The sequence below is a fragment of the Brugia malayi genome, assembly GCF_000002995.4.
Source record: "Brugia malayi strain FR3 genome assembly, contig: Bm_v4_Chr3_scaffold_001, whole genome shotgun sequence".
In the NCBI taxonomy this organism is placed as follows: domain Eukaryota; kingdom Metazoa; phylum Nematoda; class Chromadorea; order Rhabditida; family Onchocercidae; genus Brugia; species Brugia malayi.
This window is the reverse complement of record NW_025062477.1, coordinates 7,107,252-7,134,614: the sequence shown is the minus strand read 5'-3', so window position 1 is coordinate 7,134,614 and position 27,363 is coordinate 7,107,252. Positions and strand designations below refer to the sequence as shown.

General features: G+C 32.0%; 5 protein-coding genes across 6 annotated transcripts; 2 read left to right on the top strand and 3 right to left on the bottom strand.

The window, feature by feature from the left end:
- Nucleotides 1-3,190: 3,190 nt before the first annotated feature.
- Nucleotides 3,191-7,956, top strand: Bma-mom-5 (Uncharacterized protein; the record flags this gene model as incomplete). Its single annotated transcript, XM_001901023.1, has 7 exons — nt 3,191-3,286; nt 4,629-4,778; nt 5,431-5,721; nt 5,948-6,083; nt 6,307-6,571; nt 6,874-7,133; nt 7,487-7,956. The coding sequence occupies 7 exons, from the start codon at nt 3,191-3,193 to the stop codon at nt 7,954-7,956; spliced, it is 1,668 nt and encodes a 555-aa protein (XP_001901058.1).
- A 2,453-nt stretch (nt 7,957-10,409) lies between these two features.
- Nucleotides 10,410-12,834, bottom strand: Bma-tsp-7 (Uncharacterized protein; the record flags this gene model as incomplete). The annotated part of the gene is made up of 4 exons (XM_043080253.1): nt 10,410-10,564; nt 10,792-10,993; nt 11,203-11,472; nt 12,772-12,834. The coding sequence occupies 4 exons, from the start codon at nt 12,832-12,834 to the stop codon at nt 10,410-10,412; spliced, it is 690 nt and encodes a 229-aa protein (XP_042936187.1).
- Nucleotides 12,835-14,148: 1,314 nt separating this feature from the next.
- On the bottom strand, nt 14,149-16,962 carry Bma-cir-1 (Uncharacterized protein; the record flags this gene model as incomplete). Its single annotated transcript, XM_043080252.1, has 8 exons — nt 14,149-14,414; nt 14,843-14,955; nt 15,096-15,178; nt 15,408-15,667; nt 15,938-16,089; nt 16,497-16,613; nt 16,708-16,802; nt 16,891-16,962. 8 exons carry the CDS (start codon nt 16,960-16,962, stop codon nt 14,149-14,151), a joined length of 1,158 nt encoding a protein of 385 aa, XP_042936186.1.
- Nucleotides 16,963-17,733: 771 nt separating this feature from the next.
- On the bottom strand, nt 17,734-20,834 carry Bma-wdr-12 (Uncharacterized protein; the record flags this gene model as incomplete). The annotated part of the gene is made up of 11 exons (XM_043080251.1): nt 17,734-17,866; nt 18,081-18,210; nt 18,338-18,460; nt 18,654-18,783; nt 18,914-18,990; nt 19,154-19,357; nt 19,530-19,651; nt 19,826-19,932; nt 20,080-20,177; nt 20,527-20,624; nt 20,770-20,834. 11 exons carry the CDS (start codon nt 20,832-20,834, stop codon nt 17,734-17,736), a joined length of 1,287 nt encoding a protein of 428 aa, XP_042936185.1.
- A 2,424-nt stretch (nt 20,835-23,258) lies between these two features.
- On the top strand, nt 23,259-25,481 carry Bm3752 (Uncharacterized protein; the record flags this gene model as incomplete). Of its 2 annotated transcripts, XM_001901019.1 has the most annotated exons (6): nt 23,259-23,369; nt 23,578-23,736; nt 23,904-24,065; nt 24,252-24,457; nt 24,692-24,896; nt 25,317-25,481. In XM_001901019.1, the coding sequence occupies 6 exons, from the start codon at nt 23,259-23,261 to the stop codon at nt 25,479-25,481; spliced, it is 1,008 nt and encodes a 335-aa protein (XP_001901054.1). The 2 variants fall into 2 exon arrangements, with proteins under 2 accessions (XP_001901054.1, XP_042936184.1); XM_043080250.1 differs by lacking the exon at nt 23,259-23,369 and having other exon boundaries at nt 23,701-23,736.
- Nucleotides 25,482-27,363: the final 1,882 nt, after the last annotated feature.

Here is a 27,363-nt window from a genome sequence, read left to right as displayed (position 1 = left end):
TGAAGAGGAAGTCGAGAAAGGTAAACTTTGTGTGCGCAATGCATCCCAATGTCTTCGACAATCCATCATGACTGAGAACTGGGATCGAACTTCCTTCCATCGAGCCATCATCTATTCATCGAGAAATTGCTTGCTTGTCATTTGGCCTAGCTTTTGCAATCCCATCCAGTCCATCAGTCCGTCAGTCAGTTAGTCATCAGTCAGTCGTTTGAGCCATCCATCAAATGCAAGCAAAGGAAGGCGGGATGGGGAGAGGGGGCGCACTTAATCATTCTTACCATCCCCGCCTCATCAGCTTACTATTTTCTATTCTTCCTCTTCTTCCCCGCAGTCCAAATATTCATTCCTGATCCTTTCTCGTTTTTGAACTGTTCTTTCTTTATTTTGGTAGGGAAGAAGAGAGAGAAAGAGAGAAGAAGGAGGGTAAGGAAAAAAGGGAAATTATATTGAATTTACTTGGCAGTCTTTTGTCTCATACTTCTCCAGTATCTTTCTCCTCATTCTAACCCAGTCCGTTATTGTTGAAGAGACTGAAGGGTAAAGGTCATCCTCATGTGAGACAGTATATGTGTTTACATGTGTGTGTGTGGTATCGCAGTGCTCGTCTCCTTTTCAGCACTTTTCAACAAGCAAATGATGAAATACGGCGGGAGGAGGGGAAGAGGACATCATCAAACGAGAGAGGTGGACGCGCAGTGGTCAAGAGCTTGGGTAGGGTAGTGGCGCACACTTCGTTTGGAGGGGTAGGCAAGGGCTTAGTAACATTTAATTTATGTCTTGATTGTCTCATTGTTGGCTCTTCCAAACACATCTATCCTTTTAATGCTCATTGAACAAAATTTATGGCCAACCCGATAAAATGTTGCTTATTTGTTTTCTTTTAACGATGTGTTATATTGCCTATTGAAATTTAACAAAGCTTCATTGCATCAGATTCAAGTTATAGACATGTAAAAAGCTTATTGATAAAAGCTATCATTGATTATGACTTCTTGCAGTATAGTAATATTCTTCGAGGTATTACATTCCATTCCATTTCAACAAACTGTTGATTTGACGTCACTTTTAGAGACTAATTCATTTAATTTACTTAGGTCACTTTGAGTATCTTAAATCGTTTGATGCCACTGCATTAAAGTTGTCTCATGCGATGCTAACCACTACATTACACTATTTGTTTTAATCCGTATATTGGACGAATGAGCTTGCATTGGTTAACATTTTGCAAGTTTCTCATGAAAAGTCGGCACAAAAATTGAAGATTTTTGTGATTCAAGGAAATTGGGAAATGGCATTTTTGCTGCAAATTTAATTTAAGTTTAGGCTTTATTCCTTTTAGCACTCCTTCATGTCATTGAGTGTGTACGTGATTGTATGACGTGTGTGTGTGTGTGTGTGTATCCGATATTTTAGCTTGGTGATGAGTTATTTCCAAGAATTCATAGGTCTTGACTGCTGTAGAACTTGCTGCTTAGATTCATACTTGTGAAACTGAAGGTTAATACTGAATTGTACGAGTCCTTTTTAGAGAATTTTCTTTACCTCCCTGGAAGGGAAATAGAGCATAACATATTGAAATATGAAATGTGTCTCTTAATATTTCACACTATTCTTTATCTATTTGTAGTGAATATCACTGATGGAAGTGAATTATTGAAATTCTTTATCATTATTATTGATTAAAGTCCAAATTTCATTTCTAATTTGGTTTGAAATTTTATTTTCAATTTGCCCCTTATTTAATTGTCATGGTTTGTGTGAGAAGTTATTATCATAAAACCGCTTAATTCAGATATTTGAACTAAACAACTTCGTTCGTTATTTTTCTTTTTACACGAGGTGCTTTTCTTAGTAAGTCATTTCTACTTTCCAAGCCAAATGATTATATTAACCCTTTAAAGGCAATGTCTTTAAACTGCCGGAACAGATTTGTTTTCATTAATGCATTGGAATATTTCGTGTAGTCATTAGGACCAATACTTTAGCGACTTCACCTTTTTTATTCAAGCTTTTGTAAGATTTTCCTATGCATGATTTTACAGTTTTACAAGTTTGATTGTTTCAATACGACGACGCACATTTCTCCGATTTTCTTCCCTGTCTATTGTAAATATCACGAAGTATATAAAAAGTTTTCACCTGAGGACAATTTACTGAAGTCACTAGATAGGTCAACGTTCATTAGCATATCGGAAATATTTTCAAATGTTTATGCTGTCCATTCTTTGTAGTGAATATTTAGAATATCTTCCTTTGTATTTTCTAGTGAAGATAAGTGAAAAGAATTGCTTCGAGATGGTAAAGCTTTTTGCACTTTTAAGTGACAAATTTCTCATGAAGGTTGACGGATCGCCTCGGGATGGATGGGTGGATAGATAGATAGATTGCTCCTTCATCTCACAGTTCGTTCTCATTCTTCATGTCATTCTGCTACTGCTGATGCCATCCTACTCGTTTGTTACTTCCCTTTCACAGATGCATTCAATCCCTTTTAATCATTCTTTCTTTTTCAAAAAAAAACTCCAAAAACAACAAGAATTTATATTTTTTGTTTAAATTTTTAGTAACAAGTTTAGGGCATACAGATGAGCTTAAACCTTTCAGTTAGGATTCTATTTCATCCTTTGTTGATTTATTAATTTCAATATTGCCAATATGAATTTTCTGAAATGACTTCTGGTTTCGAAATTTAAATTCATTCAGGAAAGATCTGTGATCAAAAAGAATTATTTCATTTTCTTTTCCAATCACACTTTGTTTGATACCGCATAAATTAACTGTGTTATTCTAGCTGCTATCTACTGATCTTCCCTGCATATTATTAATTCATAGTCAGTGTTGATGCGATCATCATTACTTCCCAAAACAGTGTTATTCCATTCAAAGTAGACATTTATTCAATGTGTATTTTTCATACGGATTTTTCTCATCAGTGGCCGCTGTGTGCTGTATTCGTTTCAGCAGTATCTGTAGTGTTAACGACCTGATAAGAATAATATGTGAAGAATGACAATAGCCGTATTGGGTTTGATTTCAGGAATGCGATAAAAAATGGAGTTGCAAATGAATGATCACAATCTGTACTAAGAAGAGCGAAACGACGAACTGCGCTGTGCTGTGTTGCATTCGATTCTGAATGAATATGAAGAGAGTAGTGCTCTGTGAAAGGTAACAAGAAGAGGCAATATCAATGATGCGACCAGTTACACTTATGCTAATCCTTCTAACTTACCTTTCGTTTTATACTATTGACGCTAATGTGGCCATTGTAAGCGAAGGATATCAGGTTATTCTTTTTTTTTTTCTTTACTCTATTCCTGATCTTCATCATCTCTCATTTGCGTTTAATAACTATCCACATGCAAGCCCTTATATTTTCTCTAATTCATTGCCACTCTCACATTATGACGATATGAGATCATATAGCTACTGAAATGAAATTTAACCGATTATAATTCAGAAATGTCAAAGTGTCACATTGCTGCATGTTGAATATCTAGAGGTAAATATAATTATTCTTTTTTCCAGTATTTTAGTGAAGAGTATCAGACAATTCTACTTTTACCCACATTTGTGCAAATCTGTTAATAGCATTCTGATCAAAAGAAAAAAGAATCCTACTGAGGTTAGAAGTAATATATGCTGTAATTTTTGGTGTTGCTTATCAGCCACCAGAATAGCTCTACCTTTTAGCATAATGCTCTCATTTTTGCCATAGTGTCTGGAAGCTGTGCTATCTGTTTGTCTTTGCAAAACAACATTGTTGCAATTAAATGTATTAGAGCAAAAAAAGTTTAAATAAAATCTTCATTATAATTACCATATGACCAGAAATTATTCGAGAAAAGAAAGATAGTGCCATGGTTGCGTTTAGTGTTGTACTATTTCTTTAAAAAGTTCACTGATTGTTGAATAAGGATAGTTTTTGTGATACGCAAGAAGTACAACAGCGCAAAGAACTTCTTGTTTTTTTTTTTTTTTTATGGAATTTGCAATAGCTCGTTAAAATTAATGACTTTGTTGCTTCGAAATCGAAAAACCTCTAACTCGGCAATAATATATCGTCGAGAGCAAATTACGACGTAGTGAAACAAATTGGTCATTCATTATTTTTAATCTAATAAATTTCGTGACCAACTGCAGAGAAGGAACAGTTTATTTGGTATTGATATCTTTTATGAGATAGAGGTTTTGCACATTTATTAATTTGTTGTTGATTATATTTATTTAATTACTTACAACATGTGTAAGAATAGATTCTTCATCACTTAGTTGTCCAATAATAATGATCTGGAAAGAAGCAAAATCCTACCCAAAGTAATCTTAAAGCTCTTCTTAAATTCTTAAACATCTTAATGTAATAATGTAATTAAATGGATCAGCGACTGAGCTTTAACTTATGTTATTTATTCGGACAAATTACTGGATCTTGAATATTTCAGGACAAATCATTTGTATATATTTTGCTAACTTCTTACTTATTCACTCATACAATACTTATGAGTGAATTTAATAATAATTTATAATAATTTTTTCATACTTCTATGGAAGTGATAAGAATTACGAATTCAATGAAAAAGGATCTCCAAAAACTTAAGAAGTTCTCCACAAAATGAAGGCTTTTTCAGAACGCAGCCGCAAACGACAAATGCGTCCCAATTACAATGCAAATGTGCCGAGATATACCATACAATATGACATTATTCCCAAATATTTTAGGACACACCAAAGAAGAAGATGCATCCCTCGAAATTCATCAATTTCTACCTTTAGTTAAGGTGGTCTTTTCTTTGAGGAAGCATTCAAAGAGTTTATAAAATTATCGTAAAGGTTTTATAGTTAAATAAAATTGAATTGATTAATTTTCTTTTTTTTTCATATATTTAGAACTACAGTTTTGATTCATTTTTTGCCGTCAACTTCTGCTTTTGCAAATTTAGTGGATGATTTTTAGTAACAAATTCAACAAGTAATTGTTATTTCAAGCAAGCAATTGTTATTACAAATAATTAATATAATTCTATTTAATTGTTTAATTAATCTAATTTTATTTAATAAAAATAATTAAGTAAAGTAATTGTTTTTAGCACAAAGGGCACCAGTGAATAAAAGTGAAAACTGTTAGCCTTTAGTTTGTCTTTGTCTTTTCTTGAAAGTCGATTTTTCCAATAGTCTTTCATAATTTATAAAGTTCCAAGAGTTCTTCAACTAATAAACTGATATTGCAAAGCACAATTCTCTACCAGAATAGATAAATTCAATTCATAGTACACAGAAGTGTAAAATTTACTAATTGGTTCACTATTGAGAACATTCAAAATTCTTCATAGTTTTCCTTTATCACCGCTGAGTTAGTCAGTAAAGGGGAAAGCCTTCCAAATCCAAAAATTTTTTTCTTGATAAAACTTTCAAATAAAGAAAAGATTCCAGGTGAAATGTAGCGAGGATCTGAAATTTTTCCTTTGTACCATATATGCACCTGTATGCACTGTGCTCGAACGTCCTATACCGCCATGCCGGCATCTCTGTTTGTCTGCCAAAAATGGATGTGAAAATTTAATGAACAAATTTGGCTTCAAGTGGCCACCTTTGCTGGCGTGCGAGCGTTTTCCCGTAGATGGCATGTGTGTCGGGGAAAATAAGCCGGATACGAGCACCGAGGCACCGCATTCACGATCAGGAACTTCGATTACACAAATTGAATGCCCTCATACCATGCAGGTAACGGTGATTCGCAAACGAATGAATCTCTTTTATTTTTGTTGTAAACAAAAACTACTTTAAGTCAGAAGCACAAACTGATTTCATTATCTCTAGTTTATTTTAATTTTTCAATATTTAATATTTCTAAGGGAAAGTTTTTCAGTTACAAAAAGAATGAATTCCTCTAAAATGACAAGAGTACTATAGAAATAAACATTCCTTGATCAAATTAATATTTTTGTAGGTTATTAGTAAATCAAGGTATTCTTTGAAAATTTCGAATACCACACTGGAGCAATGCTCATTGCCGTGTTCTGCTGATAATTTAGTACCAATGTTTTTCGACACTCGAATAAGACGATATTTACGATTTTGGACAGGTTGGTCACTTTATAACGTCTTTTTTTTTTCAGTTTCTGTCACCAAAAATCTTGCGTTAAAGAATGGTTATTGACCAATCAAGAAATATTGCTTGGTTATCACTTCATATTCTCGATTGATGTTTTGAAAAACAAAACAGAGCTTAATGGATAAGTCTGGGACATATCATGAAAACTAAGCTCTTTTGACAGTCCCAGAAATTCTTTGGTCTTCAATTTTCAGGTGCTTGGGCAGTAGCATGTTGTGCCAGCTCACTGTTCACAGTATTAACATTCTCAATCGATATGGCACGTTTCCCTTATCCAGTTAGACCTATCCATTATTTAGCATTATGCTATCTGTTTATATCACTCGTTTATATGGTTGGTTTGGTTGCAGAGGATAAAATATCCTGCTCCGCCATTTCAGCCAGTAACAGTCCACTCGTTTCTCAAGGTATCGACAGTTTCTCATGTACTGTTATTGCGGTCACACATTATTATTTCAGGTTAGTTTCATTAATAGCCTTAATTACGGATCATCCGGCTTAAATAACTAATAGATTAATCCGATATTTGTTAATATCAAATTAATTTCACTTTGTCGGATTTGCTTTTTTCGAAAATCTATATTCAGAAATTTTGTAAGTAAATAGTGTGATTCTTTTAAATGGGCATGTAATTTAAACGTCTACGTTTAGATAGGAATAACTTTGGCAACTTTCTCACAAATTATTTACATGGCAAACAAATTTAGTACAAGGAATTCTATTTATGCTAAATAAAATTAAAAAAAATTCAATATTTTCAGCGTAGCTAGTGGTGTATGGTGGGTGATATTATGTTTAGCTTGGTTTTTGGCAGCAAATCTAAAATGGGCGCAGGAATCTATTGAAAGCTTAGCCTCATATTTCCATGTTCTTGCCTGGGGCATCCCAGCATTTCTAGCAATTATTATTCTTGTTACGAATACTATCGATGGTGATTTATTCACTGGAATTTGTTCAGTAGGAAATTTGAGACCATCAGCTCTTTTCAATTTTGTTTTTGTGCCAATGTTCGTGTGCATCGGTGAGTGATTCTCAATTTTTTTTTCTTTCATTTTCAGTGCATACTTTAAAGATTTGAAGTTACCCTATTTTTAAACTTTGTCGTTGGATTAATATATTACTAAATGAGGAATGAAAGCATCCTTAGATTTTCTTCTGTTAATTATTACTTTACAACTGTTTCGGGATGAAATTTTAATCATTCAATTCTGACAAATGTAAATTAAAATCATATTTCGCGCTACCTAAGATGAGATGTGCTTAAAATGAGATGTTTAACTCGTGAAACAAATCTTCCTTCGCTATATAACAGTAACACCGCTAATGATCGTAAATAATTCCAAATTTAAAAATTTTCTTGGTTTCTAATTATAGCACTTGGTTTATTATTATTGGGATGTGGCATTATTTCAATGCTTCGGATACGCCGTTACATTAAATTCAAACATAGTGATATTGATCAAAATATCCGGAAATTGGAGAAATTGATGCTCCGAATATCAGCATTTGCTTTTATGTATACCCTCCCAACAATGGTTAGTGCTGCATGTATTGTTTATGAAGCATTTATGATGGAAAGCTGGTTGGCTAATTGGTTGGCTATCCGATGTACGAGGCCTGATCGCGCTGCTTTTGGTTTTGCGCAGCCACGTCAAACGTGTGTATCTCAAACAGACGTTAGACCACCGGATTTACTGATTTATTTTTTCAAATATTTAATGGAACTTGTGGTCGGCATAACATGTGCTGTATGGGTATGTAGCAGTAAAACATTGAGTAGTTATTCACAAGCATATGCTAGGATTGTACATGGTCGATCTCAGGTACCCACTATTGTTCATTAGAAATTCGGTATTTAGAATTCCTGTGCCCTGATATCCTCACCTCCAACCTCACTACTACTAACCTCTGATGAACATTGATAGAATTTTACTTTTATTCTGAAATTTGTTAATAATTCATTATAAACTTTCTGCTTCACAAAAGTCATTCAAAATGTGATTTGTTTTATGCTTTCTTTTGATGCTTGTTATTTTTGTATTTTTCCATCATGTCTCTGAAATTTGCTTTAGTCAAAATTTAAAAAATTCAAACTGGTATTTTATCCGTACGGATGAGCAATGAAGAAGGCGTTGGTTTTTTTTTTTTCCTTTTTTTTTTAAGAGGATGAGAAGAGATGGGAAGGGAAATTGATGAGTGGAAGAATAATTGTTTAGTTGCAGGAAACCAGCTGTGTTCAAAATGTCAGTTCGCGGTTTTCCTTCATTTATTTTAAAACTGTTTTAAAGGTATTGAGCAGTATTCAGAGAATTAGAGAAGTAACAGAATTTGAAAAATTTTTGCCCGGAATTTCAGGAAAAAATTTTGATTTCATACTAAGTCATCTATCATTTAGAGAAGCAATATTCCAGTTAATTCAAGAAAGAATAGGACAGATTTTTCTTTTCAAGTAATCATTTTCTAATTTAATCAAACTATAAATTCATCTTTAAATCACTGCCAGAAAAAGAAGTGAAAAGATTTGCTGAAATGAACGAAGTTGTGCGAATAGCTATACCAAAGATATACAGAGTTCTCCAAAGTAAATTTCTTATTTATAAAGATTCTGAGCTTTTCTTATAACGAATTATTCAAATTTTATATTTTTTTTCTATTTCTAATTGATTAGTGGAAGAATAATTGTGGTGGTGATATACCTAATTATTCTCATTTTTCAAGCAGGACATGGCTTGTTTGAATTAGAATTCCACTACAGTAGATGTCAAAGATATATTACCTGTGTGTTTTTTTTTTTGACAAGTCTTATCATACTTACGGTTTTAAGAAATTGAAAGTAATCGTGGAGCATGATGATTTTTTTATCACAGTAGTGAAATAGTCTTTTAGAAGAAATGATTGAGTTACTTTTATCTAACTTTCTAATTGAAGCTAATGCATATTTCTTGGTAGCACTATCTTGATTTTTAATATAATATGTGTTCACGGAACGTTTTTATAGTAAGCCATGTTTTCACTTTGATTAGTTGTTCTTGTGTCGAATTGTGTTATGCTATGCAAATTTATGTATATCACGGATTTGTTATTCTTTCTCTAATGCTGGCAATGCTTTTAACTTGGCTTTTAACTTCTCTTCCTTTAGACATAATTATATTTTACAAAGTGAAATTCGCTTTTTTGTCAGGGGTTCATCTACTAACAAATTCCAATTTCTTGGGAAAAATTGACTGGATGTCCTGTTAATCACCAAACCAGAAAATGAAACTACTAGTGCGAGATGAAGAAATAAGAAGTGAATTTAAATATTTTGCTTGAAAATTAGTAAAATTCGTTCATCAAGTTCTATTCATCAATGTTTCTGGCTTATCCTTATTTTTTGGAATTTGTTTTTAATTTAGGACTGAAAAATTTGGCAAAAAATCTTGCTATTATTGCCTATTACAAGAATGGGTGCTAATTTCAGTTTATTTTGTGCTTTTATTGCTTGCTTCCTATGTGCACAGGATGAGCCATCTAAAATGAAATTACTGACCTAGAAGGTCAAGTATAAACAAAACAAAGAATGACCACATTTTTGAGGCAAATGTTAAAAGTGGCCCATCCAGCGTACGAATGCGTATGTAGTTGACACAGCTCTATCCAAGGTATCTTCTTCCCTTTTTCATTATCATCATTGCTATTACTTAACTTATACTTATTCTCCATTTACCAAGCAGGGTATTTCTTTCCTTATTCCTCTCTTTTTTCATCAGTTAATGCACATTTTGCTGGCTTCACCATCGCTTCATCTTTCTAATTTTTCTTTTGTACAGTGATTTTCACTTGAATTTATGAAGTGTTCAAAAAATACATTAGTGAAAGAAAAGAAAAAAAATGAATACATATCTTTTTTGTCGTACACATAATTCCTGCTCATTATTTATTTGAAATCCTGGAGTTAATTCTACAAGTTCCATTGGTTTTTTTTTCTACTTCGTTTCATTTAATTGCCACATGGATCATACTGACGTTTGCGTAATTTTTCTGCTCAGATTTTATTTCATTCATATCGAATACATGCAGATCATATCATTGCAAGCATGACTTGTTATTTCAGTTTTACACTTTCGTATTTCTCGAGTACTTACAAATATAATTTGAATTCATTCCAAAATATTTTAATTTTATCTTATTTGAGTAATCTACATTTGCTCCTGGTATAATTATGTTATTAAGAAGAGCAGAATGTCTGATAGAAATGTGGATTGATCTAAAGGAAGGATCATCAATGAGAGAGAAAATGTAACACTGTTAATGTTAGTTAGTAATAGGAATCGTGAAAGTCCTTTAGTATCGATTTGGACAAGCAGCAAGCAAAACAAATCCCGATTACTTGTAATGAGCCAACAATGGCGCTAAATCCTCCAACCATTGCTGCATTTAAGATCAGCCAATGCTCTAAACGTTCCATACAACCTGAAATGATGCATTCAGGAAATTCTTAAAATAAAGCTATCTTTTTCCACATTTAAATTACATATTAAAAGAGAATATATATTGAAATTATTAACAAGAAAGAGTTTTCCTAATAAAATCGTCATTACTTACGTGTAGTTCGCTCCAATCGAGAATTAGAGTTCAAAATTTCAAGTTTTTGATGATTAATTAATTTATGAAAGCGAAGAAATGGTCGTTAGGGAAACCTGAAGGTTGTAAATTTTGATGAATCAGTCGACAACCAGGTAAAACCTGAATACAACATGAATCTGGCGGAGTATTCCAGTCTGTAAAATTGTGCACTCCACAGCATGCAAATTGTTTTTGAGTTTGATCCCAAGCCATCCGAACACCTGCTGAACGATTGTACCTTTGTAAACCCAACGTTAATTGTTGCGATAAGGAGGCCTAAAACTTTTAAATAATATATCAACGTAATCATACTCTAATTGCTTTCTTTCTATTTCTCACATCGATTATTTAGTTTACTTGTAGGACGAGTGATGCGGAAATTTTACCCTTTGTGAATTTGAATTTAAATATGAAAACTAATATTTTGGAAAAGGATAGTCTTTAGAATAACTTTTAGAATTATAAAATTCCCATAAACTGCTAACCTGAAGCGGTTCCTGTAATGCGTAAGCCGCGATAGCAATAGCTGTTTCAATCGTCAGTACCAGAGTTAGGAGAACAGCGAAGCTTACCGTTAAGCAATAATTCTCTCGAATTGCTCCGCAACATCCCAAAAAACCCAAGAGGGAGCAAAGTGCGCCAGCAGCAAGCAGCAATATTGGTGTCGCTAATCTTTCATCTCCCAATATATCCAGTAAACCGGTATACTTGAACTGTAGTACCGCACCCGCAATTACTAGACCTAGACCACCTACCTAAAATTATAATATAGAAAGTTTAAAACTGCAAAAAGGTACAGAATACATCTGCTGTTAAAGATTTATTCTTCTCTAATAACTCACAGAAAGTTTGATGACTTTCAATTTGAATCTGTTATTTCTGAGTGATTCATTTTCGTTTTTCACTTGCGATCTATGATAAATAGTTAATTTACTATTCGTAATCATTAAACGTTCTAAAACCTCCAACTTTCTAACGGATAAAAATAAATTAGTTGTAACATCACAATAATTAATAAAACAGACTTTTCCATACAGCAATTAATTAACTTTGTGGAAAGCTTGAAATTCAGCTGAATTTCGTCCATCATAATACATACAGCCAATTTTGAAGCAATTTTTCACACATATTAAATCAATAAGAAGTATGGGATGAAACAATTCCGCTTCAGTCACTCTCAGTATGAATAAATCATTCGGTTTATTTCCAGTAATAATACGATGCCTTGCATAAAGTCTTTCCAATATGAGAAATTTCGGATGTCCACAATACTACTGATCCATCAAGTAAAAATGCATTAAATGGATTGCTCAGAAATTCTTTCAGATCTTTTTAAATTTAATGCTGCAAATTAATTTTCGAGTACTTCTGTAATATGATTAAATCAGTAAGGAATAATTCTTTATTGAAGGCTTTGTCTTATCTTTTATGTCTTATCTTTTTTTAATCAATGCACTTAATAGTATCTTGCATAAGTGAGATAAGCTATCAGCTGAAAAATGTTGTTGTAATGTGAATTCTTCATTTTCAAATGTTTGCTCATTGTAGATTTGATTTCGAAACTTAATTTATTTTGATTACATTATTGAATTCCCCAAATTTTAGTCCTAATTCCATCAACCAATACAATTATTTTCATATATCTTCATTATTAGAGATTTTTTCCATGAACTGATCTATTCTTGAAAACATTGCTTTCTTTGAACAGAGTTTCCCATATCCATTCAAAAGAACTTCATTACTCATTGTAAGAGCGAACCTATTTACAAATTCAATTTGATCTTAAAGGAAGCTTTAAAAATAGTTGACAATCAATGACTTAGTTGTTTAGCAGAATTTCTTTTCCCTGATCTCATTATTTACGCTAAGGAAACTTTTTTCACTTAACATCACTTCATCAATTTTAAATAAAATTCAGCGGTGTCAAATGATTTTCAGTAAATAAATCTTATCACAAATGCCATACGCACCATATTGAACTGGAAATGAGTATGGTAAAGTGATGTGAAATAAATAGATAAAGCAGAAATTAAGATATTCAACCATTAACTTACCAATAAAATGAAGTTAGCAAGGAAAAGCAAATATTTGACAAGAATAATGCCTCCTTCCACCATCTTCGTCGGTTTTCAAATTTGAAAATTAGAATCGATTTTGTTATCCTTCTGCGGGTTCCAAGAATATTAGCTCGATAAGCAGTTAGACCCAGCGGCACCACCACCACTACTAGGCTTGCTCATCTCATATCCAAGGAAGGATTGAAGACGAAAAGGCACTGAATTGCTGTTTGATTCAGTTTAGCTAAGCTTACCAAGTCTGACACTCAGTAAGACCTAACTGACAAGACTAAACCACAACCGGGCCCTTTTTTATACTCTTACTCGTCCTTGTTCTTAGGCTCAGCATCTCTGTTAGCCCTCCTCACAATCTCACAATCATTCATAAAGACTCATCCTTCTTTAAGGATCACAGATTTTTGAAATTCGTCTTCAGAGGCTTGTTTCCTTCACTTTCATTATGTTTATTCACTTCAACAATATGAAGCCATATGTACAAGGCTTAATGAAGAGAAAAAAAGCAACAAATTTTAATACAACCAAAATCCAAAACTTCATCAAGAAAGTCAAAGAAAATAAGAGCGTACTACGGAATGTCTGCTAATAATATACCCTCCAAAATCTCAATAATACTGCTCCAGAGCAGACTGCACCTAAAGATTCACATGAATAAAGCCTTAAAGAATAGAACAAGGAAAAAAACTGTCATTGATAATTAAGTCTGTTTGTCAATATTTATTCATGTTAAGCAGACAACAGCAAAAAATATCAATAAAGCACATTTAGCCTTTGCTTATAAAGGCTTTAGAATACATAAAAATTGCTTCGATGAACTTTTCACCCAGTGCTACCAAAGAATCATATATCCAATCCTCTGATAAATGAAAAGAAATCAAATTTCAATTAAATAATCTAAAAGTACCTTCACGCATTAATAATCAGCTCCATCAACATAGAGATGACAACAAACTATTTACTAACTGCTTATTGGGTTCGTTGAAGGCTTTCATGTATTATATGAGGAACTGTCACCAATCATTATTACAGAAGAATTCCACTGTGTAATAAAAAAGTACAGTATCAGAATGAAGAACAATTTCAGAAATTCCATACCGCTTTGTGCGGGTATTCTTGCGAGGATGGGACCTATCTATCTATTTATCAGTGCTCCTGGTTCAATTCAAGCTGCCCTTTAATGTTAACTTTTAAGAATGAAGGTCACTTTCGTTAAACTCCATGAGCTTATTTAAAAAAAGTCATACAGAAAGCGAGTTACGGAGAGTAAAATATTTCATGGAAACAATTTTTAGTAAAAAAAAAATACTTCTTCACCGAAAGCAAAACAATTGTTCACTAAAATGTTCCTTCCAATTCTTACCGATCATAACTACGGTGGTATTTATGATGCGAACGTGAACGATTTGCCTTCTCAACGATTTCGATGTCTTGCCTTTTCGATGTCTTGTCTGTTGACTGTGATGATGAAATTCTTGATCGTCTCGTGGTTCCAAATTCCTTTGCTTCAAAGCAGCCCGTTTTTCCATCCAAACCAACATGAGATCTGTGTTTTCCATTTTTGTCTACTCTTCTCCGTTTTTCATCATGAACAGTCTCTGGCATTGACGACTCACCGAAATCTTCTGAAAGATAAAGATTTTTTTTATGTGCTTTTCAGAAGGACTTGGACAGCACAAATGATTTCATGTTTGTCTTTATACATAAAATCATAGGTACGCGGATAACAAGTTTTCAAACTTTTTAAGAACATGAATCTTGAATTCAAAAAAAATCCAGTGTGACATTACAAGCTGTATCTTTCATAACGCAGTAATCAATAACATTTTGAGTAAAAAGAATGAATTAAAGGCATTCATTAGAACACGGAGTACATAACAACTTTTGTCTACTCTTTATAGTACAATTGACAGTAAGGTGAAAGTGGGGAAGTGTTGAAAATTAAAACTATCCAGAATGGAAATGCACCTGCTTAGAATTTCTTAATATCTCAAGCATAAACATAAAGAATAACATAAATCATATGACGATTTATAATAGTGCAAAAATTAACCAATTTTTCGCCTTCTATGTTTTTTTTTCTCATTTTTCTCAGATTTTGATTTCTTCATCCGTTTATTCCTTTTCTTTTTATCACTCCTGTCACTTGTAGCTGATAGAAGTTTTCTGAAAAACTATTGACTTTTAGGGATTCCGTCTTTCGTCAACCGAAATAAACTAAGAATCAGCAACTTAAATGTTACCAAAATCATATGATTCGTTATTGAAGTAGGAAACAAAAAAAAAAAAAAAAAAACAAAAATTACTTTGATAATTTACGTTTTTCTTTTTCACTAAGAGTATTGAAAAATACTGCCATTTTTTCCTGCTCTGACCTTAAACCCATGTTCTGCAATATTTACTTAGGCATAACTACAAAACAGCAAAGTTTTAACACAATGGTTTAATCTTATTTCGCTTAGATCAATAAGTTCCTGGTCATTTAATAAATGATATCTTTTAACACAGAAAACGAACTGATTATAAAACCGCAATTATATAGAAGTAGTAGTAATGACAACCATTTAATCTAATTTTATGAGATGCTGGTAGGTGATGGAATATTTAATGTAACATACCATTATGCTTTCCTCAGCACGCATATTTTGAAATATATTGTTCTTTAGGGTCAACCCATGCTCTTCTTTCATATTCTCTGCTAACTGATCATAAGTTAACTCTTCCCATTGTTCTTCATTTTCTTCATCATTCGCAGTAGTAATAACATGTTTTGTTGATCGAACTTTCAGTGCTTCTTTCACTTTTGTTTTTTGAGACGCCTTTTCCTCTGTGCGATCCTTCTGCAGCTGTTTGAACAAATCAGATGGATTATTTGCATCTAGAAAGTTAAAATATTTAGAATTATGCAAACACGAAAAGTGATATATGTATCTAGAATAAATTTTGCTCAATTCTAGCAAATCCTGTATAAGAAATTTCAAAACATTGAAGCAAAACAAGACTGAGGAAATGTCTACTGTTTCAAGACACTTCAGACTCATTTATCTAAATCACTTTCCTCACCCGAGGTGGAAAAAAAGAAAAACACGTTTTTTTTTCTTCTATGAAAATTAAAAAAATGAATTACAGAAAAAGGGAAGCAACTTACACCCTGGATCTTCGAAATTTCCACTCATATTGTATAACGGACATTCACGATCTGTGTTCAAATGTCCCCATGTGTGACATTTCACACATCGAACATTACGTACTTGTATGCCGAAGGGTTGATCAGTTATGGCATCATTATTTTTGGCCCAGCTAAATCATAACAATCATCTGCATCATATATATTATTAAACATTATTAAGATCCATATTTACGAATAACAAGTACTACAAATGTTGAAGAAAAATGTTTTACTAAAAGATATGAAATTCCAGCTTTATTTCATTCATATACATACTAGACTAGCAAAATACTTTATGCTTAATAGCCAATACGAAAATTTTTTAACGACGATGAAAACAAAAAAAAATTTTTTTTGTAAGATTTTATTTAAATAGAGCAAAAATGAGAAGGAACCATAATTCTCTTCTGCTAGTTGTTAAATGTAAATAAAAGAAACGAAAAAAATAGGTACTAAATCATAAGAATATAAAATAACTATTAAGATTTATATATATATGAAAAATTAAAAAACTTGCTCTTCTCTCGGTGCGTTGTACTTTCTTTGCCACTCGAATTTTGGTTCGGGTTTATCTTCTTCTTTTTTGTTGATACCAGGAGGTGCATCATACATGAACGAAAGACCCATACGTGCCTTTTCATCTCCCAGAAGAGCTCTGAAATAAACTCAGTATTATTATCACAAATATTATACTTAGTTTCCAGTAATTACCACTTTTCTATTTCGGTTATCAATGAAAAAAACCATACTTATTATTGAGTATATCTTGTTCTCGCTCGTATGCAACACGCAAATCTTCCTGACGTTTTTTTTCCATCTCATCTTTCTGACGTGCTTCCCATACCTAAAAAATAATCATGCATAAAGAATTCCCCAAAGGATGTGTATAGTCGTGAAAACTATAAGAAGTAAAATTATCAAGAAATATATACCTTCTTGATATTCCACCAAGCACTTGGATGGAAATCCTTTTTGCTCATAAAATTCTGAAAACCTTTCCCCATGACTTCTCTTTATTGTGTATCACCAGTAGAAAATTTAAAAAACCTGAAATAATTCCATTAAAAAATTCAACTTTTGAATACTGTTTCGTTTGGAAAATAGTCCGCATCAAAATCTTCCATCAACAGTCAGCACACAGAGATGACTGCTAGAATCTTGTCTTGGTATAACATACATTATGAGATTTCAACAGTCGCGAATAAATTACTCTCCCTATACTTCATAGCGTGGAATACTTTTTTGAGTAACATCTGGTTGCTATCAACAACAACTCTTATTCAAGCTTGCCAATCATATATAACCTCGCCAACCTAATGTTATCTGAAAACGCAACTGTTTTAAAATTTCACTATGATGTTAGAACTAGAACATATAAATATAGACTATATAGAACCATGAAACCGAACAAAAATGGATAAGAAATATGCTTTGGACAAAAACAGCTTTTAAAAGTTAAGAAAATAATTGACTGATAATGTTTTATTTTTCAGAAACTTAACAAAATATACATAAGCACCGGAAACGTATAAATTGAAGAATATAACAATATCATATAAAATATAAGAAGACAAATGTTAGTACATTTTTTCCAATATTTGAGCATCCTCTAATTGCATAATCCAGAAACGACAGGAATAATTGAGCAGTTATCTTACTTTATTCCTTAAACTTTTATTAAAAAAAGTACCATCCCACAAGTGCGATTTTAATAATTTTTTTATGCATATCACTGCTCATAATTTTGTTTCAAATTATCACCGACTGATTAACTTTCACATTTTCCTTCGATATGTTTTCATTGTACAATCCACGCCACCACTCACAATTAATTCGTTCACTGACCAGTCACAGCATAGTATACGATCGCTGTGGCCAACGAGATCGTACAAAGGAGTTTTGTTACTTCTGTAAATCTCCGGAACTACTTTCAGTGAAAAAAAAAAAAAAAAAAAAACAAAGTCGACTAATTCGCCTGTCTGGTTAATTTGTTTGAGTATAGGGAAAATTCGCAAAAGTACTATGTATATGAAGAATGAGGTTGGAATCTTATAATCTGCAGCTGGAATATGATAAAAATCATAATTATATATCTTTAAATATGTATCAGAAAAAAGATTACCTTACATCCCACATTTTTACTGTTTTATCAAAACTGGCGGAAATAAAGAGATTTTCTTTTACTTTGTTCCAAAAAACAGATGAGATCCAACCGCAATGACCAATAAATGACTGTTTCACTAATGTCCCTTCTAAATTTGCATCAAGATACAAATTGTTAAATAAATAGACAATTACAGATACTAGAATCATTTACTGTATGTAAATTTTTGTTGCGTTAATCAATTTGAACTAAAAATTCATTACTGTTAAAAGTACCATGACTTCGTGGATCCCATAACCTTACAACCGGGTCTACTGAACCAGTTATGAGCATGCCACTTGAACAGCAAACTGAAATGCTTGTGAACGCCTTCTTTGCTGCTAAAGTATTTATCTGACCTGAAAGTGTAGAATGACATTACATCGCTTCTGATAAAATTAAAAGCTCTAGTGATTGTATTTTCATTATGTCACTTATCACATTTAACAGCAGTTCTAATTTCTATAATATTACTATTTAAGGACATGCATTACTGATATGAATTAAGCAGAATACGTTACTAGTAAATAGTTTCTTTAAGCTATACCATACCTGCTAGTTCCAAATCCCAGATGGATATCGTGTGATCCCATGAAACTGTTAACACTTCTTTTGCAGAATTAGGGGACCAAACTGCACTGACAATAGCGTCCTTGTGACCAGACAAAGTAACCATAGGAATCTAGATAACAGTTCCAATGAAGTGATGTGAGAAAACAAAAGGAACCTTTCGCTTTCCTAATATTCTTGAAGAGTCTTAAAACCGCATGAAAACAGATCATTATAACTCTTCAAGGAACGGTGATGTATACCTTAGTGATAATATCAGTTCTCTTCTTCTTTCCCGTTTTCTCACTCCTTGTTTTTTCGAAAACAGTAGACGTATCATCTGTATAAAACAATTTTAAAATCAAATATACTGAAATTAAAGTTCCAATTCACTAAACTGGAATTTCGGCAAACTCAGTAAAATAATTTTCCCATCTAAATGATGGAATAAAATGATAAATGAAAATTCGATTCTAAATGATGATAGAAAAATAGAATTTAACCTTTATCCGTATTCCATACTTTCAACATTTTATCAAAACCGCCTGAAACCGTTCGAGTACCATCGGTATTCACGGCAATAGCTTCAACGCTTCTTTCGTGACCGCGCAATACACATGTTGGCTTTATAAAAGTGGATGATCCATGTGTTTCTACATCACTTAACATCAGGACTTGATCATGTCCGCCGGTGACAATTCGATCCTCTGAAAAGTACTGCTATTTTCAAAAATTAATTCATGCAATTTATGAAACTAGATAAATAACTAAGTTCCAATATCAATTCGTAATTGAAGTTGGTAGTAAATCAATGAAATCAAATAAGCGGTTAAATTAAAGTAATTTTGATTCAAAACTGAAAATCTCAAATTCATCAACCTTTTTGATCGGGTAGAAGTGCGAGACACTTAATAGCTTCTTCATGTAAAACTGATGACGTCAGTTTCTTCCCATAATGATTCCACAACACAAGTTCACCACCATATGTAGCAGATGCAATGCTAGCAAAGTGGAAGGGATTTTAAAAAAAGTCTCTGTTTAGTACAACAACCAGTCAGCAAACTTAATTATAATGTTAATTTAAATCACTGTTATACCAATCTGAATAAGTTTGTAGAACTAAAAAATACCGATGATTTATATCAAACCAACTAATACATACATGGAAAGCTTACAACTTGTCATTGCATCTAATCGCGCCAATCCAGTCAAGCAAGGCAATATCAGAATCAGGTTCTGGTGCTGGCTCCTGAACAATACACTCAATGCTGATAACTGATTCCTGAAAAAGTGATTCTCATTACAATTTCAGAAATAGCATTGGATAGTTTCGTATGTAATCTACCAACTGTTTAATGACTAAAAATGAAGCAAGAACGTTTTCTAAACTTTTACGTGAAAATATAATAAGTTAGGATTAGAAACTTACAACTGGAACATGATTTTCCTGGACAAATTCCTCTAACGTCGTCCGCAAAATGGTAGACGATATGAGAAAATCGAAAGCAACTGATTCGAACTCTTTATCTTTAAAGACATTTACAAATTAATGAACTGCTCAAAGTAATAGGAAAATTCAAAAAATTAGTAAAAACAGTCATTGACCTTCCATTTTACAAGGTCAACTTTCTTTTTCATTGTTGAAAGTTATGCAGTTATGTATACTTGTGAACATAAAAAGACTTTCCAATATAACTATATACCATTATCAATCACTAGCACTTTTTAAGTGTAACAGACGAAATTCAAAAAAAAATTTATAGAATTCGAATAAAAGGCGAAAAAATTGCCAATTAAAAGTCCAATTTAGATATGAAGGAAAGGCAGAAAATTTACCAATCGAAAGCCTATTCAACATAAATGGTCAAGTACTAACCAGATATGTTGTTCAATGTTTTATTTGCGAGCATATTTAATTTATCTACTGTAATATCAGTCGGTACAGATAAAGTATGACTTGGAATATGGCGATAACTGCAATAAACGAGAATTAAAAACATGCAAGATCAGAAGCATTCCTCACTTTTTGGAGAACTATAAAAGATATTTACGATGCGCAAAAACAATCGTACGAGAAAGACAAGATATGAGAAAATAACAGATAAGAAACATGACTTACTTTTCATTGTTACAGTAAAACGAAATCTGATAATGAGGCTTACTGTCTGCTGATATATTATCCATAATTAAGAACTGAAACACTTCCTTTGGTAAATACCTACCTTATCCACCTGTCTTTATAACTGCAACAAATTGGAGTAATCAAAAGCAACAATACGAAAGGAAAAGATAAGAAGTATTTTAAGTATGAGACAGTCGTTTTTACTAATTTTTTACTAAACAACCTAAGTTTTTTTACTAATTGTCCCATCAACTTTCACTGCACGTCCAATTATTCCTTTAGGATTTTATCATATGATGTTTCGTTAATTGGTAGCGTCTATTTTGATTGGTACGACTGTCTCATACTCGACATACCTCACCACAAACACCTCAACAAATACTTCCCAACCTTGAGACACCACATTTGACACCACATTTGCCAACAATTTCCACATCCTATCCCAACGCAGGCCACCATGAAAACATTAATCTCATGAGACACATGCAATTCAGATAGTTACGTCAGTTGCTAACGCAGTTCATGGTAGGCATCCGTGAGTTTCACGTTACGTATCATAATATTTAACTTAAGCAATTGTGTGATTCCTCTTTGCTGGTTGTCTACTTCCTATACAAAAAATTAAGGATGAGATTGTCACCATTTAAATATAGCGTTTTCCATTTGGCAGTCACTCATGGTCTATAGATCCTTGCCAATTTATTGAATTCAGAAATACATTATCAAATTAATTCCTGTATTTGAATTGAAACCTGAAATGCGCGACGGATACTTCAGGCCACGAAAAAAGAGTATAGACTTTATTAACCAAAAATCACGTCCTGTGTGATTATTCTGGATCTTTGTTTCTCGTGGAAGATGACTAAATGTCTTTCAGAAAAAGTCGATGATGAATAGTTTCATAAAGACATTTGACAGTATAAAAGATGACTGTGACAAGATGATTCAGTCAATAATGCGAATGATAGAAAAATTTTCTTCTTTTATGATCAAGACTACATCTCATAAGCATGTTGGCTACTTTTTTCCAACATTTTTTCTTGATACTGTGTTAATGTCATTATCATCTGTCTAAAACTTCATTATTTTATTGGTCAGACATTTACTTGAACATACAAAAAATAGCTTTTCATTTTTTCCTTTGTCATTCATTCATTTGCTTTTACTCATCCCTTCAGTACTTTACTTTGCAGGTTGAAGTTTCAAGAACGTTTGGATTTTTAATTTTTCTCCTCTAGACATTACAAATTTCGAAACATGACAAATAGTGATCTTTTTATAACTCTCTTTTGAGGACTATTTAATTAATGTTTATTACATTAATTCATAGGAAAAACTTCGGATGTTGTATCTGAGGGAAGGCATAGAGAAATTTTTGAGTATATAATTCATCGCTTCTATAGGACTCAGGCTTTATTTTTTACCAAAGTTAAAAATATTTTTGCAGCCCTCAATTTTTTTTAATCAAATTCTCGCTATTTACTAAAGTGAATAAGTAAAATACATTCTTCCCAGTTTAAAATAATATATAGATTCTCGAATGAATGATTTGGCAGGAATAAGCTAATGATTTGATGTTGCAGTAGTAGTCAAAATGAGGTGAAAATGCCATTATTTGATAGCGAATTGTAATAATTCTCATAGTTGAAGTTGTCATCAATTACCTGGGCAGTTGTGATTGATTGGAAAACATTGTCATACGACAGGTTTGTGGTTTACCATCATTGATATGTGGTGGATAAATTAATTGTGTCGAACAATATTTCGACGACATTCTGTGCTTCATTTTTTTTTTTAAATTGATGCACAGATGGTATATTTTTCTAAAAAAAAGGAAAGAAAAAAAAAAGAAAAAAGGTTTTGTTATTTTCTAATACTTTTCCGAGAACATGGCATTGGATGATATAAAAAAGGGAAATGAGAGGGTCTTGGCTTGGAAAAGAGTCAGCTATTTCCAACAATGTGTTTGTGAAATGTTCCATGCAGGAAAGTTTAGTTTACTCATGGGAAGAAGCAAATTGCTAGATTCATTCTGCTATGCTTCTGTTATTTTTTTATGCAGACTTTAGTTATATATTGTCTCATTTTTCGACACTTATCTGGTTGATATAAATTATCATAAGTGTCAATTGAAGTTTTTATTAACTAATTTTTTCTGCTTTATGACGAACTTAGGTTGGTACAATTTTTTTTAAAAAACATCTTTTAGTGAAAAATATATCTCTTTTGCAGAAGCAATTAGAGACTTGTCTAATTGTTCTTTCTGATTAATTTGCATATATTGAAAAATAAGTGACGATGTTAAGAATAATCAAGTTGTATCTTAAGCCACAAAATTCTGTTTGTAAATTCAGAAGAATTCAAGAGACTATGTTATATCATGATTTATCGTGCCGAGTCTTGGAATTTTCTGTCTGAATGGTGCCTTCTTCTATATAATAATGGTCATAATGGTCAAGATACTACTAACATTTTGGTGGTACTCTATGGTGCAACATGTTATAGCATTTTATCATATATCTCCGGAGAAATTTATCAGTTTATCACTAGAAGCTTGCTCATATGAAAGACAATCACTCAAAGATAACGTTATGGTTGTATGTCCGCTTTTTTATGATACATATATTTTGTGCTACTATTTCCTGAACAGATAAAAGTTGCTGCGCTTTTGTCGCACTCATTATTAAGTAGTTGTATAAATTCCAGCGTATTAGATTAGGGATATCACACTTCATCGGAAATCTCTGCAGCCAATCCTAATTCATTGCAGTGATTAGAAAAAATCCTTTCATCATTGTTTTCTAGTTATTCCCAGAAACAGTACGATCTTGTGGATCGTTTCATACCAGTAAGAGACATGACGACTACAACACTGATTTGAAACATGTTACCAGTCTAGAACCTACTGTGCAAATTATTTGGCATGAAATGGGTAATCCAAACACTTGTGAATTGGAATATAAGGTTCATTTCTAATACTACATAATTCTATTCTGACATAATTTAGTCTATAAATAATGAAGTCTGTTATTGTCAATTTTTAAAATCTATGATAACTCATAATGAATGTATTTAATTATTTAGGTATTAATAGTATCGTTTATCTCTAGAATGGTAGCAGTTTTTTAAAGGGTTATCAAGAAAACTATCGAATATCACCCGACCTAGGATATTACATTGGATGTCAAAAAGCGCTTTCACATTACATATCACAGTTAGCTATTAGAAAGACACCAATTTGGAATACCAGTAACGCAAACTGCCCACTGAAGAGTTTACCGAAAAGTTATGAGGTAATCCTAAACGTAATTCTTTATCAGAATTTCGAGATGCTCTGAGATGGAAAAATACTTTTTTGTTAATGCCCAAACGCCTTAATAAGACTACATAATTTGCTGGATGAGTTTCTGGATTTATTTCTTTTAAATGAATTTCAACTCACAAAATCATATCATTAGGTATGTTCATTATGTTTTCAGGATTATCTAGCATGTGATTTTACACACGGCAAGTGGTATGAAGTGTTTTTCAAGAGTATGATACGTTATGAAGTTTATCATAAAAAAGTTTACAGAACATTCTGGTCCAACCATTCCAGCATTTTTTTAATCATGCCCCGCTTTCTGACCAAAACCAATTACACGGAGGTAGATTGGCTTCCAAAACTTATTTCATTTAAAGTGAGGTAAGTAATACTTCTGAAAATTCCTAATAATTAATGAAGAAATTAGTCTACGAAGAATTTTAAACTCTCGGTAAATTTTTAGTAGGATAGTTATGTAAACTATTCTTCCAATAATCCCTTTCAGAAATAGAAATATATCTTAAATAATTTAGAAGCTCTAAAGACTGTAAATAAGGAAGAATTCTCATTTAAAGTTCAAATGAATAGGTTCATTTAAATGAATAGTTCATTCAGGTCAATAAATTGCGATGACGCGGAATTTTCGTTAAATATAAATCCAAACTGGTCGCAACCGATTTCATTCATCATTCATTATCGCATCCGTCTCGATAATCATGTACATTATATAAGTTTGATAGGGAACCGTACAGTGGACGATTGGATGAGCGATACTTTTATTTTGATACCATCGCATGCAATTCATGAAGTTTGCTATAAGGTTTGAATTAATTAAGTTAATTAAATAAGTGCTTACATGTTTGTACGATGAACTAACTATTTATGTTCTTCATAAGTATCATTTTTATCTCGCACTCTTAATTACAGGATTTTAGCCAATGATTACACAACACTAAGATTAAAAAAGATTTCCTTTCTTTAGATTTGATAATCTTCATGCTTCCTAATTTCAATTAACTATATAATTAATTAACTTTTAGTAGTAGAGAAAACTTACTGTGAGATTAAAGATAACTTATCCCATGCTCATCATAATATCAATAGATGATCAGTATGATTTGAAACGATAAAGTTCAGTTTTTAAAATCCTTGATTTTGAAATGAAAAATGCTAAAAATTTAAAATATTTAAATCATTCCCCATCAAGCGAGAGGATCACATGTATTTCTGGCTTTTTTAGATGACCTGGGAATCGTATGAACATCAATTTGAGAATTGTATTCCGTTCCAAATCGACCAGAAATGTTTTGAAAGAAGTAATGCGCAGCTGTCTGTGAATAAATATATCGTCATGATATGGCTGATCGTTGTGCAATTTACTGTGATGTCATTAACTACAAAATAAATTTTTTTCTATTCACTCAAAATAAAGGTCGAAATTTTCATAACTGATAGTAGTTTATCAATTTGGAAATGGATTTTCACAAATCAAATTCTATTATTTAAGAAGAAAAGATCCTCTCCATCAAATAGCGTTTTTCAAATTGAGGACTTTTCCATCAAATTCTGCTGACTCTCCTTACTAAACTTGTTGTCATTTCATCTATGATATCAGTTAGATTACCAAAAAATGTAATTAAATAACAAATTGCTCCACTTAAATCACAATTAGCTACATATAAATGCTCCTTGTCTTGACCACCCAACATTCTGCAGCATCACTTCCGGAAGAAAATAGTTCGTCCAATGCTTTTTCCTTTTCCCCTTTGCAGATGAGTCATGTTACTGTATTGTGCACAATTCACAACTCATAACACATCAAAGAAGTCTTCATTTCCGCTTACAAAACCAGTAATCGGTTCCTTTGATGTTTTATATTTTATTCATGTAAGGATAAATGAATGTAAATTTAACTTATAAAAAGGCTTCCTTTAATGAAATTTTAGTATTGTAAACATATTAACAATAAAAATTCTTATTTGCTACGTTTAATATATTCTGTTTTGCAGAAAAAAGTGCAAAATCGAACAAAATGTGTTGGTTAAAGCATATGTGAAAAAAAAAAAAAAAAAAAAAAAAACGTTTAAAAGCAGCTAGATGGGAACCAAATAAACCGAAGTATGATACGGCGACAGATAATGATAGACAGAATTGGAACGTGGAACGTTTTATCATCTTTTTCTCTTAAGTTCATTTTTCATTTTATCCAATTTAAAATTTTTTGCTAAACAACTTTTGGTCACTTTTATTAAAATTAAAATTTCAAAATCTCCTGCCTTAGCTTAAAAACTCCATGGTGTCAATATGTAACAATTTAATGAATTTAATAATATAATAAGTATAATAATCTGCAAAAATAAATAGTATACTTCACTACTATGCAATAAATTTCATTAAAAAACAACCGAAGACGAAATAAAGTAAAAAGTATGCTGGCAGTAAAGAACATGCAACAATATGAAGGATCGCATTTTATACACCTAATTTGATATAGTTTCGTAAGCATGAACATTCGATAATTTCCTTAGCATTTCTAGAAATGAAGTATAAAATTTTGTACAGAGTTCTTTCAAATTTATAAAAGCAGTTTTACACTTATTAAAACCGTCAGCAACGGTTTTTATTCCCTTGACTTTTAGAACTTTTCAAATCTGTTTGATTACTTCAGCCATTGCTAAAATTCAATGATTAATTATAAGAGATTCCAGCTTTTTAAATCAAATGGAGCTTCCTCAAGAATTGTCAGAAAACGACTTGAAAAGTTGTAAACGTCATCTTCAGTATATTGCAGATAAACACGTTAAACTTGCATTAGTTTTACGGAGTAACCACCTTTTCTCTTTGTGAGCAAATTTTTTCGCAATTAGTCGTCTGAAACCACACCGCCTTTTAATATCCTTATCTAGATAACTTTATGATAAGAAAAAACCAAAAATCTTCTATTTGAATATATCTATGATGAGTTCAAATGAATTAAAACATTGTCCGGCACAATAAAAACAACAGAAGATTACACAATATACTGTCATGGATTGTCATATTGCAATGGCACTTATAAGAATAGAAAGAAAAAAAAAAAGGTTATTTCTCATAAATACGGATGTATTCTTGAAAGTAGTGATTCAGTAAGATAGGATGAAGAAAGAGGAAATTAAGATATTATATGCTTGTAAGCAAATCGAGGTAGAACAGTGATTTGTTTTAATGATTCTCTTATATCATTTTTTCGTGAATTTCGAATAAATATACAAATTTCTCATATTTGATATCAATTTTTCAGCTCAGAA